At 29.2% G+C, this 14175-nt stretch overlaps 1 protein-coding gene across 1 annotated transcript in view; it reads right to left on the bottom strand.

The window, feature by feature from the left end:
• Positions 1–1597: 1597 nt before the first annotated feature.
• The window catches only part of LOC111632697 (WD repeat-containing protein 26-like), a 13830-nt gene continuing 1252 nt past the window's right edge, over positions 1598–14175 (bottom strand). The window contains exons 2-4 of the mRNA XM_023377198.1: positions 10510–10639; positions 5064–5240; positions 1598–1756 (exon numbers count right to left, since the gene is read on the bottom strand). Of these exons, the coding sequence (XP_023232966.1) occupies positions 1722–1756; positions 5064–5240; positions 10510–10639 (342 nt within the window). The 3' untranslated portion in view covers positions 1598–1721. The remainder of the gene's footprint in view (positions 1757–5063; positions 5241–10509; positions 10640–14175) is intronic.

Below are 14175 nucleotides of genomic sequence, written 5' to 3'. Positions count from 1 at the left end.
TACGAAAACACTTGAGAAAATTTAACGTAATTTCAGTGTAATGTTTTAGTTTTTGTAACTATATATAATTTAATTATAAAAGTTAATACGGTTGTATGTAAATGGCGATTTGTGTTACCTTACTTAATTAAACAGTTAATGTAAAAACTTTAACTGTTTAATTACAATATTCCTATTTATATTTCTTAAAAATTAAATTATACGATTTTATTACACACAAAACATTGCTTAAAATTTAGTGTCTCGTGTGTAATGTTTTTAATCGAAATTTAAGTATTGGATTAGTTGCTATTCCCAACCTTCATTTCGCCCCCTAAAATCTCATTTGAAATATTGAAATAAAATTAAGTCAATTATTCGATTTTAAGCATATTCTGAAAAGTAAAATGTCTAATACTCCATAGACAGTTTTTTTCAGTACGCAACTAGAATTCGTCACCTAGACAGTTGGCAATTCTAATTCGAATCGAATAATCATGGTGGCTTATCCTTTCCGGATATCAATCCCGTTCCTCTACCACGCTCGATAACGAATACAACTTTTAACATTTCGTAAAGTGTAAAATATCGGAAGGAATCCAGAATGGCTCCCGTCGAAAATTCTTCAGAAAATAAATTTCGAGGAGCTATTTAAAAAGTATTAGAAGTATCAAAAATTTCTCATTAATAATAAAGTTATTCATACTCCTTTTATATTGCATTCAATTGAAAGTCTCCGAGACGGGATACAAATTGGATTCTTATTCGAATTACACTCGCCAAAAAAAAATTAATAATAATAATAATAATAATAACGTAATTGTATACGTTAAATATTGCATTTACGACTTAAAATATAATTCGTTTTGCTATTTTTTTTCCATTAAAGATAATTAACTGTTAAGTTAATCGTAAAGGCATTATTAATGACGAGAGATAGCTAAACGTGAATACCCTTATCATACAACAGTTTTAACGCTATCTCAATTCTTTCGTTGAGCAGGGAATATAGGAAATTATTAAATACAAAACTATTTCGGGATTCTTTAGTTACAAATACATTAATAAATAAATATATTTATATATATATATATATTTAATAAACATAAAACATTATTGGATTAATGGTAATTGTCCTACACGTCGTGATTTCCAATTCTTCTACACGATGGGCGGTTCTGATTATAAAACGAATATAGCTTTTGTTTTTTTCTTTTTTAAATTATCTATAGGAAATCCGGTAACGCGAATCGATTTTTTTTAAAAAAACAATAATATGTTTATACAAATTAATTACACGATCAAACAACTTAAACTGGTAAGAATTACAACAACCGAACGTTAGGAAACGATCCGGGAAAAAGAGAATTTTTAAAAATCCAGCTCCATCATTAACACGACGACGTGGATTATGTACAAAAACTAATTTATTCCCGGAAGTAATCGATTTTTTTTTTCTTTTCTTTTTTGAAAAATTAAGTATTCGGAATTTTCTCTCCATAATATTCCAACAGATTGACAATAAAAACTCATAACAGAAAATATTATGTTGCGATGATCATCGCAATATAATATAATATACATATATATGTATAACTTTTTCGATAACTGTCAGGGAATTACTTTAAAAAATGGATCGAAACAGAGGTGGGAATGCCACTCGATTTAACGTCGGTTGCATTCTTCAAAGGCCCCAAAATGTTGAGTGAATTAATAGAAATCAAACTAGTGCACTCCTTTTATTATACACCCGTGTCGGAGTTACTCGACGATTGTTCTGGAAAAAAAATTTATGATCTGTTAGTTATTATAAGCTTATTTAAAAAAATAATTTATATTTAATAAAGGAAAACCGTTTTGCACATTATTATGTGTAAGGCAGGATTCGACCTTACCGCTACGTTTTTAATTAAGTGGGGGGTGACGAACTATTCCGGTTTACCCGGGACAATCCCCTATGTGTGTTCATTGACCTACACCCTGATAACGCCAAAACGCCGGAATTTTGGAAAGAGATCTTATCTACTGGTAGGGATAAAAATACTTCACCAGGAAATTCATAACTTTTTAAAGTAGATTGTTTTGTAAGGATCTAAATAAATATCTGGTTTGAATAACTGTAGATTACTCTGGTTTTACTCAATACAGAAGTTGCTAATATGAACTAGCATGTGATTATAATAAAACAAATAGCGCACAACCTTTATTATTATTATTTTTCTAATTGATACCCTAACTAGCGTACTTTGGCGTGGGATACATACTTTATTTCTTTAAATTTTAAAAATACATTATTTGAATATTAGGAAATCTTGAGATACTTCTAAAAGTTTATCATATTGTGAAAAAAGTTCCAACTTGAAAATAGTAAACATCCTTTCTAAAGCCAGATGGTCGATATAATTAGGTTTCATTTCTAACGCTCTGAGGGACCCAGAATCGAATACGGGTAAGCAATCCCCGAAATTTTTCATTATCGGTCTGCCACCTTCCATGTGGATCTGGCCGAACTCTCAACGGATATGATTAAAAAAGGTCTTTATAAGGTCTTTCTTACGTCCAATTTATCAATTTCAAAAGTTGATTACTTTTTATATTTTTATAATATTCTAACTTTTTGACCACCACTTGCATACATATGTAAGACACGTGATTAATTTTGGATAGCAGTATATCGAATTAATCCTACTACTGTTAGAGCTTGGCAATTTAATCTTGGTTATACACACACATTCAACAGCCTAAAATGCACGCAGTGCTAAACTATACACTTTTTTATTTATTTATTTATTTTTTTTGCAAAATATTTTAAATAGGCCATTTCTGCCTTCTATAAAATTGAAAAACGAAATATAAAAGAAAAATATCTGCAAAAAGTGCTTATTTGCAATATTTCTATTTTTCTATTTCTAAATTCATTATTAAGATTTATATTACAAATCAAGTAAGAAATAATAAATGAATAAATAATTTATATATTTGTCAAATAATATTTTCACAAAGCTAAAAATCTATCTATCATTATATAAAATCATAAATCTTCTGACAATTACTGTAATCAAAATATAATTCTTCACCGATGGTAACTAAATTACAATGGAATTTCATATATCAGTTATTTATTTATTTTTACAAAGAATGCTATCTTGATATCCTGTTGATATAAAACAATTTTTTAAAACAATTTTATGATAGAAATCAAATAATTCATTAAAAAAATATGCTTTAAAATTCTAATTTAAAACAACAGCTCTGATAATAAAACCTTTTTAAATAATACAAGAGTATCTCAATTAATGCAAATTCATTTAGTGTGGAATTTACCTAACTTATAATGTGATTTATAATATGCACCAGACAACTCAAAGTGGAATGATTCACTATAATGCATGATGACCCACTATAAAGTAGCATGCAAATTTGCAAATTTAAGATTTAATATTTTATTTCTTGTATCTCCAATTTGTAAAAAGACTCTTGTATTTGTTAATAAGTAATGTCACTGCTTATATATCAAATTTTAAACAATTAAAAAATTAAAAATTTTTATAGGAAATAAATAAATTATCTTAATCACTAATACGATATTTTATGATTATTTATTCTTTACTTGTAATGCTGTATTTTATATTATATATACTGTTGATTATATGGACCCCAATACAATGGATTTTAGAAAAGAAAAACTAAATCTGTTTCTCCAAGGAATAGAAATACAGTATTTGAGAATATCAGACTATGACTGCTAGACAGTATCTGCCAGTTATTGTTTATATCCCCATTTCCTTCCTTCCTAAAAGTATTTCTCATTGGAATGTTTATCTCTCTTATCATCATATCGCATTTAAAAATTTTTTATAGTTGACATTTTTGTATACAATGAATAGCTGGCATTATTGGATCATTACTTTCCCCTAGTGGTCTATTATATAGAGATTATTAACTGTAGTATATATATATGTATCTGTATGTTTGTGTGTGCTTGCACATGGGATTTTTGGGAGTCAAGGGGATTGGAAGAGGTAGACCAACATCCTGCACTTTGGTTATCAATAGTCTAATGTATAAAAACTGTGCCCTCCAATTATCCAAATCACCTTAAATAAATTACAATTGCTTTGTAATTTATTGAAGGTGTTTTTTTAATTTGTATGTTAGGCCTGGAACACACATGCGTAAAATCTAGTATAAAACAGAAAGCATAAAATTTTTCTGAAATTTTGGCTGAAAAATAACTGAAAAAAAGAGTAGAGTATGTCTCTACTTTTTACGTGGGTAAAATTTTTATGCCAAAATTCATCCAATAAAGAGAAGTCTTTTTTGTGAGGTCAGAGTAAACACGTGATTTTTATTCTAATAATGGTGGCAATGGTGGTTAGCCCTACAATTGTGATGGTCTCCAAGAAACGAAAAATAAATGAAACAGAAGACTTTATTAAATCCTTTCGACCATATCAGTGTCTTTATGACAAAAAAGTGACATGTATAAAGACACTGTATTTAAACAAAGTTTATGGATGGCCACAGGTGCTAAATTTCAAATAAGTAGGTCTAGTAGAATCAATATATAGTATTTAGATCACACATTATTTCAATTCGGAATACAAGTCTATTAATTTAAATTTTCTAAATTATAGCAGAAACAGCAGAGAAAAAATGGAAGGTACAAAGATATATGAGAGAAAAAAAATTAATAAAATGTAGCACTGTTAGTGGCAGTGGCATTTCCTATTCAGTCAGAATTTTTACATATGTGTGTTCCGGCATAAAAGCATAAAACAGAAACTGAATCGAAACCTGATTTCTGATTCAGTTTTCTACCACACAATTTTATGCATGTGTGTTCTTGGCCTTACTTAATATTGTGATACATGATTTTCAATATATGAAGTGATACTGTCAACTGTAGAATAAAATACTTGAATTGAAGATTTAGGATATTCTCTAAATATTTTGAATTAAAGTCAGTTTAACAAACTTGTTTAGTAAAAATAGAAAGTGAGTGGAGTGAATAGTTTAGCAGATTAAATTTATATATAAAAAAAATTAAGTTAAATTTTAAAAAAATGTTTAAAAATCAGTACCTTTTACGCGATACCTTTCTGCTGGTCCCCAGATACGTATAGTACCATCATCAGATGCACTTGCTAACATACTAGGATAAGTAGGATTCCATGCAACACAGTTTACAGTACGGGTGTGGCCAACAAGAACTGCAATTGGCACTTCACGTTTTATGTGCCATACATATACTTTATTGTCTATAAAAGCAAAATACATGATAAATAATGCTGTGTCAACTTATCCAAACAAATTACAAATGAAATTTTATAACTTAAAATATGAATTAATTTTATTATAATATATTAATTAAGAACTTTTTAAAGTTTTCATGATGATGAAAGAAAGAGTAATTTGACTTTAGGAATTACTTGATATAAAACAAAAATTAAATAAACTTTTTTTCAAAATTATTCATTTATTTATAAATAACTGATTTGTAAAAAGACACAGCACATTTATGAATTTCTTGTAACAGAAATCAGTTTTCTGGGTTTGAGATAAATAGAAAACAAATATTCAAGGTTGAAACTTACATAATATTTTGGTTTTTAATAACTTTTTTAAAAATAAATATCAATTAAATACTGTAAAAATTAATTAAACCTTTTCTATGTGGTACATTATTTAATCAGGGACCATATATCAGTAAAAATTTGCCCTTTTTTGTCACCATCGTCACTCGTCATCAGAAATCAAGATATCCCTAATTATGTAATTAGTTATAATTACGTTAGAAGTTAAAACCATTCACAAATATACAGGAATCATTATCAGTGATTCCCATTCCTGAATTTTACAATGCTTGAGACTTCAGGTCTGTATTAGATTTCTTCATATCATTCCACAATGATGTTTGTCTATGATCTGTTATCTATAACTGTCTGTCTTTTGTTTAGCTTGTATGAAAGAAAATCACTCAGGAGGGAAATATTGTAATTTCCAAAATGCAGTAAAATAAGTTGCTGATTTATTAATAAATATGGCATCTATGGATGTGATAATTACCAGAAAATTACAATATTTTGACTGTTTATATATTGATATTGACATGATGTTTGTCTATTTTTTACATTCCTGCAGCATCTTATTGTGTCAGTATGCTTATTCATCTCCACACACCGGAATGTACTAACAATAATTCTTACTTTTAACCTTGTAACCGGAGTGGTTGTAATTATACAACCACTCCGGTTTTCGACGCCCCTTCTGGGCTCTTCCTCAGGCCTTTTCTATCGAATACTTTCTTTTGAGCCGTTTATCTTTCAAATCATTGATAAACTCTGGTACTCGAATAAATATTAGCCGGCATAGCTATGAATACTTATTCGTCTCCTTAATACTTAATATTTGTTAGTATATTCTGGTGTGTGGAGACAAATAGGTATTCATAGCTATGCCGGCTAATATTTATTCGAGTACCAGAGTTTGTCAATGATTCGAAAGATAAACGGCTCAAAAGAAAGTATTCGATAGAAAAAGTCTGAGGAAGAGCCCAGAAGGGACGTCAAAAACGTTCACTAATGTATTATACAACCACTGTGGTTACAAGGTTAAAAGTAAGAATTATTGTTAGTGTCAGTATGCTTTCTTAAAAAAACTTTGGAATTTTTGATGAAGGATCCCTGTATCCATGATTAATATTTTACCCATTTCTTTCAGCTACTAAGCTTCATACAGCACTGTTTGTAAGAAGACTTCCAAATTGATTCTTCTATCATATTAAACCATAAATAAATTTAAATTTGAGAAACTAATTTTATTTATTAAATATTTAAAGACTATAATAAATTGTATAAAGTAAATAATGAATTTTTCAGAAAATGTTAGCTGCCAGATCATCACAATTTTTATTTTGCAGACTGACACATTAGATAAGCAATTATTTATTCTGACATCATCACAATGCCTGGCTGCAATTTTTAATCATATTTTTAATTTATTTAATTTAAAATATATGCTCTCCACCTCAAATTAGTAGTGTCTTGCCCTGTACATCATACTTTTCCTGCTAGCAATAGAGTTGTGCCAGTCATCTATCTAACTCTTTTCAGGAGAAAATTTTTGAATTGAAATATTGTGACTTTCACTGCAAACCAGACATTCGTATATAGTTAACTGCAGCCTCCTGCCCTTAAGCTTTCCATATCTATCTCAACTTTCATCTACCTAACTCTGTTCTCAAGATTACAGAAGGACAGATGGATGACAGTGCAATTTTTTAAATTGCACTTCAACAATATAAATTCTTGTTGAAATAAATGTCAGAATATGAAGGATACGTGACACATAATACAGTTAAATCTGTTTAAGAAAGCATCCTTGGGATCATTGCATTAAACATCCTTATCTGAAGTAACAAGATTATCCAGGGGATTGTTTATGCTATTAGAATCTCTCCATCCCTTCATGTCTTAGAAACTCTACATAACTTACAACACATTTGGAAACATTAAAATTCATTATCGTCTTACTTCATTATCACATTACTTTTACTTCTTCCCAGAAATACAGTAGGAGCCTAGCTGAAAAGATCTGAATAACCTTGGCCCCTAAATTTCTGAATGCTCTCTAATTGGACATACAATATAAAAACAAATAAATACAGTACTGCAAGAATAAAGTTATTTTTTTACCAAATTTTCTTACAATAACCTACAAATATGCACTAAGGTAATTATTCATGCAATAAACAACTTAAACAAATTTACTTAAAGAAGTCTGTAATTTTCTTTTAGATACAATTCCTTGTAGCTTTCTTTTCAATCATTTCCTTGATTTCATAAAATGCATTATAGTCAGTAAAATTTTCTTCTAAATATCTTCTTACTATGCATAAATGAAACAATGCCTCTTTGTGAAAATTAGGTTTTGTTGAGTTTTGAACAATTCCCATTCCATCTTCACTTTGTACAGCACCTTCATCTTCCTCCACTCATTTTCTTTTAATAATATTGCATATTTCAACAAATACTGTAGTGTAAAGAGCCTTGTCACCATGCATCCTGTTCTTATAATTAATTAACCACTCAGCAGTGAGGGACGGATATATTCGTTCAGGGCGATCGTGTGGCAGTGGTAAAGGACAAATATATCCATTAAATTCTTTTGGGGTATCACCAAAAAGTAGCCAGAAACTACCGCAAAAAAATTCACCTAAAAAATGAATTATGTAACAATAAAAAAAGACTTTTCTTTACTAGACATAACTGTTTACAAAATCTTTTTCTGAAACGGTAATGAGAAAAAATGCATGGAAAACTACTTTAAAAATTTCCCATGTTTATTCTTCACTACTGGGGTAGAACCATACCTGACTAGTCCACTGTTGAAAGGTTAAAGATAGATATTTATAAATCTTCCTTAGAATAGTGCTCCCTTATATGGATTGCTACACAAAACATAGAGAAAAAACTGGAAACATGGAAAAATGTTCTCTTGAGTGACTGCTTCCTTATCCAATGTTCCGTTAAGTGGACTTGACTGTATATACTTTAAAAGAAGTCATCCCCTCACAAATTTTGTGATGACTGGGAATAAGACAGAGTCAATACATCATGGCTGTAACATCAATGACTTAAGAAACTTAGAAATATATAAGACTACTGTAAAACATAAATACATTAATTCCTGAGATACAGATACTATATCTACAGCATGGAGATCCATGTACAAGATACAGTAAAAAAAAAAAAACAACCTTAATTGTCGTCCTGTGTTTATTTATTATTTTTTTAATAGCTTGATGTTTGGCATATGTGTTCTTTCCCAGAATTCTATGAACATTAATACAGTAGAGTTCCAGAAACTCAACATTCCATAAAACTTGTCATATTGTCCAAAAAAAAAAAAAAAATACATGTAATCTAATTTTACCTCTATAACTTGACACTAGGATCAAATAAGTTATTGTTCTTCATTGATGACACTTGATAATAGCATCAATTCCATGTGTTAACAAAGAATATAGCCTTTGTTTTATAGAATTTTTCCAAGGTGTCATTGCAAAATGCCACAACATGAATGTCACTAACTCAAAAGTAGCCACCAAGTAGCCAATAGTTTTCAATTAAAGTTTAACTACAAATAGAAGTAGTCACTATTGCTACATAGTTAATATGTATATGAATTTGAATATATAATACCTTTATGAAAATTCTATTATTTAGTCTAGAATCATCATTATGCCGCAAAACTTGTCATTTTCGGTAACTTTTCACTTCCTCAGTCTAATTAAGTCAAGTTTACAAACTTTTAAGTACAGTAGAGTTTTGCAATGTTCGAATTGTATTTAATTTATATTATGAGGATCCAAATCCTGGCTTTCATTATGTTTACAATATTATCTCATAACATTGCGTCGTAGTTACAATCTCATCAAATAACTGTCAACTTTTACACCTGGGAGCAAAACATCTGTTCGGTTCTCAGATCCAGAAACAACACTTTCTCATCACCTCCCGACCTAATATCTCAATTTCATCAGTTGAATATAGAACAGAACAAAAAAGTTAGGCAGTCGTCGCCAGTCCCTCAAAAGAATATCATCACCTATCTAGTGCCTATTTCAGTTCAAACAGATATACTTAGTTCTTGTGCACCTTATTCTTGTGAATACTCAGCTAAACGTATATTGCCTCATCTACAGATACGTCTTTTATTTTGAAGACGAACTTTACAGCAAATGACCAAGATACTTGATTATACGATCCAGAGAACCTTGAATAGTGCCAGATTGTTGCCAAACATCATCCTTATCCCAAGGTATTTATTGTCATGCGCATATCCTGTAAACTCTCTCTCTCGAACATGACATTAGGCCTAGCTATCTCTATTGATGCACTGTATGAACATGGATTTCTTGTCTTTTACAAATAAAATGTTTTGTTAACGAGGCCTCTGCATGAGTCACTTCCAGTGCACTGTCTCTCACTCCATCCTGAAACCGAATGCTCCGTTACGCGACTGCTCATGTGACCTATTTTGCGGGTTCCATGTCAACCGAGATGCGGTGGTGTCAATCCTGATGAGGCATCGAAGAGGTGTTGACCCTCTGGTCATAATATCATTCTATTCTTCTGTTCTTTCATAAGTTGTGACAAACACCTGAAGAAAATCTTTCAATAAGACTAAAAATACTAGTGTCATTAAAATTTGTTTTCTGTGATAAACAGACATCCAATTATAATTGGATCAGTCAAATTTTTAAATCAAGAACAATCACTAATTTTTTCATATTTTGACTTGCATTAAAAAGTTCAAAAATAAATTTTAAGAAATTTTATTCAAAACAATTAAATTACTAACAATAATATGAGAACAAATAAATTAATGTTATTCATAATAAAACAAGAATTACACTACAATAAAGAAAGTATAGGAAAAACTACGTATAAGCAATAATTTCCCAAATGATTCAATATAATTCAACATATTCATTAAAATAATTAATAAAATGTCAAATCTTACCTTCACTACCACTTGCTATAAATACTTGATTTATTCCCCCAAAACAAGAATGAATTGTGTAATAACCTTGCGTAACACCTTGAAATTTTCTAACTAAAACTTTATCTTCTAAATCCCATAAATGTACACCCTATAATTAAAAGAATAACGAACAAATTTTAGTTTTTAGTTATTTTAACCTGTAATAAAATCTCAAAAATGTAACTGTTACAAGTAAGAGATGTAACAACAATATACAGTATTTTGAGGTACAAAACAAATTACAAAAAATATACAGTGTTGCTTTGTATAACGTACGCCTCAAATAATGGACGCTGCAAACAACGGTCTTTCTGCGAACAAGTGCTAATGATGTTTCCACTCTTTTGCCGTTGCCAATGACAATCTGCTATTTTTATAATATATTAGTATTATTAGAATATATTATTAGTATATCTGAAGTACAGAGCTCCCGTTGGGATTCGGCTTGCTCCCTTGTTTATTACGTACATCACCTCAGTGCAGGGTATTTACATTTATTCAAGTGTTGTGCAAATCATGGCTTCTAAAAAAACAGAAAGGTGATTTCAATTGAAACAAAGCAAGAAATCATCAGGAGTGAAAGTTGACAAAAACTTTCTTGTCAAATGGGGAGAGGTTCAGGAGTTTACCAACACTCATTATCCAAACAGAGCTGAGGCCAACAGGATCAATGATCTCTACAATGACACCCTTGCCCGTCATTTCTGACAGGTGTTGAAGAAGAGAGAGAAACAGATCACCTTAGACATGTTTTTCAAGAAGCAAGCTGCCAAAAAAACAAAGGATGGAACAAGAGGAGATGACTCTGCAAGCTCCAGTAGCCTCTCCTGAATCTGACTCTGATTAAAAAACAATAAAAAGAGACCTGCTGCAATGTGTAAAAAGTCTGTATCTGTACGAATGTGTAAAGAAAGTGTTCCTCCACTTCCTTCTCACAACATCTGACTACCCGACATAATTGGTGACTGCTCTATTTTCATTTCTTTATGGTACAGTATGGTTATTTTATGCTGCAGAACAAATTATATGTTTTAACATGTATTTCTATGGGAAAATGCGTTTCGTATAACGGATTTTTCACTTAATGGACGTGCACCTGGAACGAATTAAGTACATTATGTGAGGCACCACTGTATAACTTTTTTGAGTCTTTTCTTTTTTACCCTTTTCACAATATCACAGAAGTAACAGTCTATTGGCTTGACAATCTAATAAAATCTTCATTAAAACAGCAATAATAGATAATTAAAAAATTTTCAATTTTTTAATTATCTATTTTTTTTAATTATCAATGAAAAAGTTATATATTTCTTTGTAAGTCATCTTGAACTTCAAATGAAGATAATGTTGGGTTATGTTTTCATTATGCAAATAATGTATGATCTTATGAAAATAATTTTTTGTGAATACTCAAAAGTACCACCAGAAGGTTTGAAGTAGTTATATATTAAAGCTACAAGACATAGTTATTATGAAAAATTGTTATCATTGTTTTATTGTTAAAAGCACCAAATACTAAAATAAAAAGTCTGCATTTGATCAATTTTAACTTTGTGTGAAATTTTTTAAATTATCTATTATTGTTGTTTTAATGAAGATTTTATTAGATCTTCAAGCCAAGAGACTGTTACTTCTGTGTGGTATTGTGAAAAGGATAAAATAATGTATGATCTTATGCAAATATACAGTATGTTGCTTTCAAGACTGAAATAATTATTTTCTATTTTTTAACATTTAATGGATATTTGTCTTCATACGATGATTGCCACATATTTCTCTCTCCTTCCGTATAGAATATCATATATTCACATATGTTTTAATACAAATAAATTACTACTATAAACAAATACAAATACTGTAAAAGTTTTTCTACAAACAACAAAAAATTACATAAAGCAATAACTTTATTTTGTTATAGATGAAAAATTATATAAAGTAAATAAATAAAAATAATATAAAATAAACAAAATAAATAACTTATAAACAAATAATGATGTTTGAATGTTATAACTCAGGTCTCCTTAATATCAGTTTTAGTTATGCTATCGTTTTTCAGCACCCCCTTATCACAGTCATGAACCACCACTGCCATACAGAATATTCTAAATAATAATAATGCAGTTATATTATTAATTATTATTATTATTTTGATTACTAATAAAGTTTTTCTTCCATGTTATTAATTGACATAATTATTTTGACTATTTAAACTTTAAAACCCTCAAACAATAAAAAGTTAGAAATATGAAAATCTAAAGCAAGTTTTTAGTGAGAGAGGTAATAAATGCATTGATATAAATGGGCAGTGTCTTAAATAATTGTTGTAATTAAATTATGTTTTATTTTGTGTCTAAATAGTGCAATCTGCAAATAAAATATTATTTAAAATCTAACTACTATTACTTCTAAGCCATATACTACTATATAAAAACATCTAATGTTTTTATTTCAATTTATAGTTTTTCACATATTTAATTTTTTGTGTGTACTCATTTTTAATGCATTCAAGAAAACAACAAACCACAATTCAAAAAAAAAAACAAATAATTATTTAATATTCTGAACATTTTTGATAAACTTTCTTTATTGGAGATTAAAAATTTTTTAATCATTATCTTGCATTATATTTTCAGAATTTTTATATATTACACTTGTATCATATTTTAGTGCATATAATCCAGGATGGCATATACTCCACAGAAAATAAATCTTTGCATAATTTAATTAACCAATATACTGGAATCATTCACAATTGACACTGACATGCAAAAACACCTTATGTACTTACTCCAGCAAAGTTTAATAAAAATTACAAACATTTTTGGCCACATTGAGAAATCTTCCTCTAGTAAAAAAAGAAGCCATTCCATTGATAAACATTCAAAAAACAATTCTTTTATAGGAAGGTCTCTCAATACAGCTAAAAATGTTTGTAATTTCTATTAAACTTTGCTGGAGTAAGTACATAAGGTGTTTTTGCATGTCAGTATCAACCTTGCATAACCCATCTAATCATATATCCTGAACCCATGAAGTTGCCATTACTCCAGAAGCACAATGTAAATTGCAATTTAAAATTGACATATAACCTGCAACCCTCTTCAAATTATATATATATATATATATATATATATATAATAGAGTCTTTCAGGATTATATACATAAAAATATGATCCTTTGTACTTGAAATACAAAGGAACACACTTATTTTCAAAATAAGTTTGGTAATAGTCAGTGGTGATATTCGAAATATTTAACAAAGGGTTCGCTAACAGAAATTTTCTTTTTAAGTAAACCCCAAGCCCGAGATATCTCGGGCAAGTTACATAGCGTTACATAAAACTCGGGCGTTTGGACCCTCTGAACATTTTGATTTTTTTTTTATTTTTGGAATGATTTTTAAGTCTCCAAATTTTTTCAAAAATTTTTTCTCGCGCGAAAAAATTTTATCGCAATTTTAATTTACCTTTCACGCACGATTCACGCTTAATTGCTTTTTAATTGTTTTTTAATGGAAATTTGATATCCAATTTCATTCATCGTTCTAAAGTTGTAGTGGACAAATTTTCCTTCGGTAAAGTTATTTAAAGCCAGTTTCTGATGTCAAAAACGACCTCCGATAGTTTTTTAATTTTTTTAATTAAT

Source organism: Centruroides sculpturatus, unplaced genomic scaffold (genome assembly GCF_000671375.1).
Source record: "Centruroides sculpturatus isolate CEXI.00-Female unplaced genomic scaffold, Cexi_2.0 scaffold787, whole genome shotgun sequence".
Taxonomy (NCBI): Eukaryota; Metazoa; Arthropoda; class Arachnida; order Scorpiones; family Buthidae; genus Centruroides; species Centruroides sculpturatus.
Note: the sequence above shows the minus strand (reverse complement) of the source record. Positions and strands in the feature narration are given on the sequence as shown.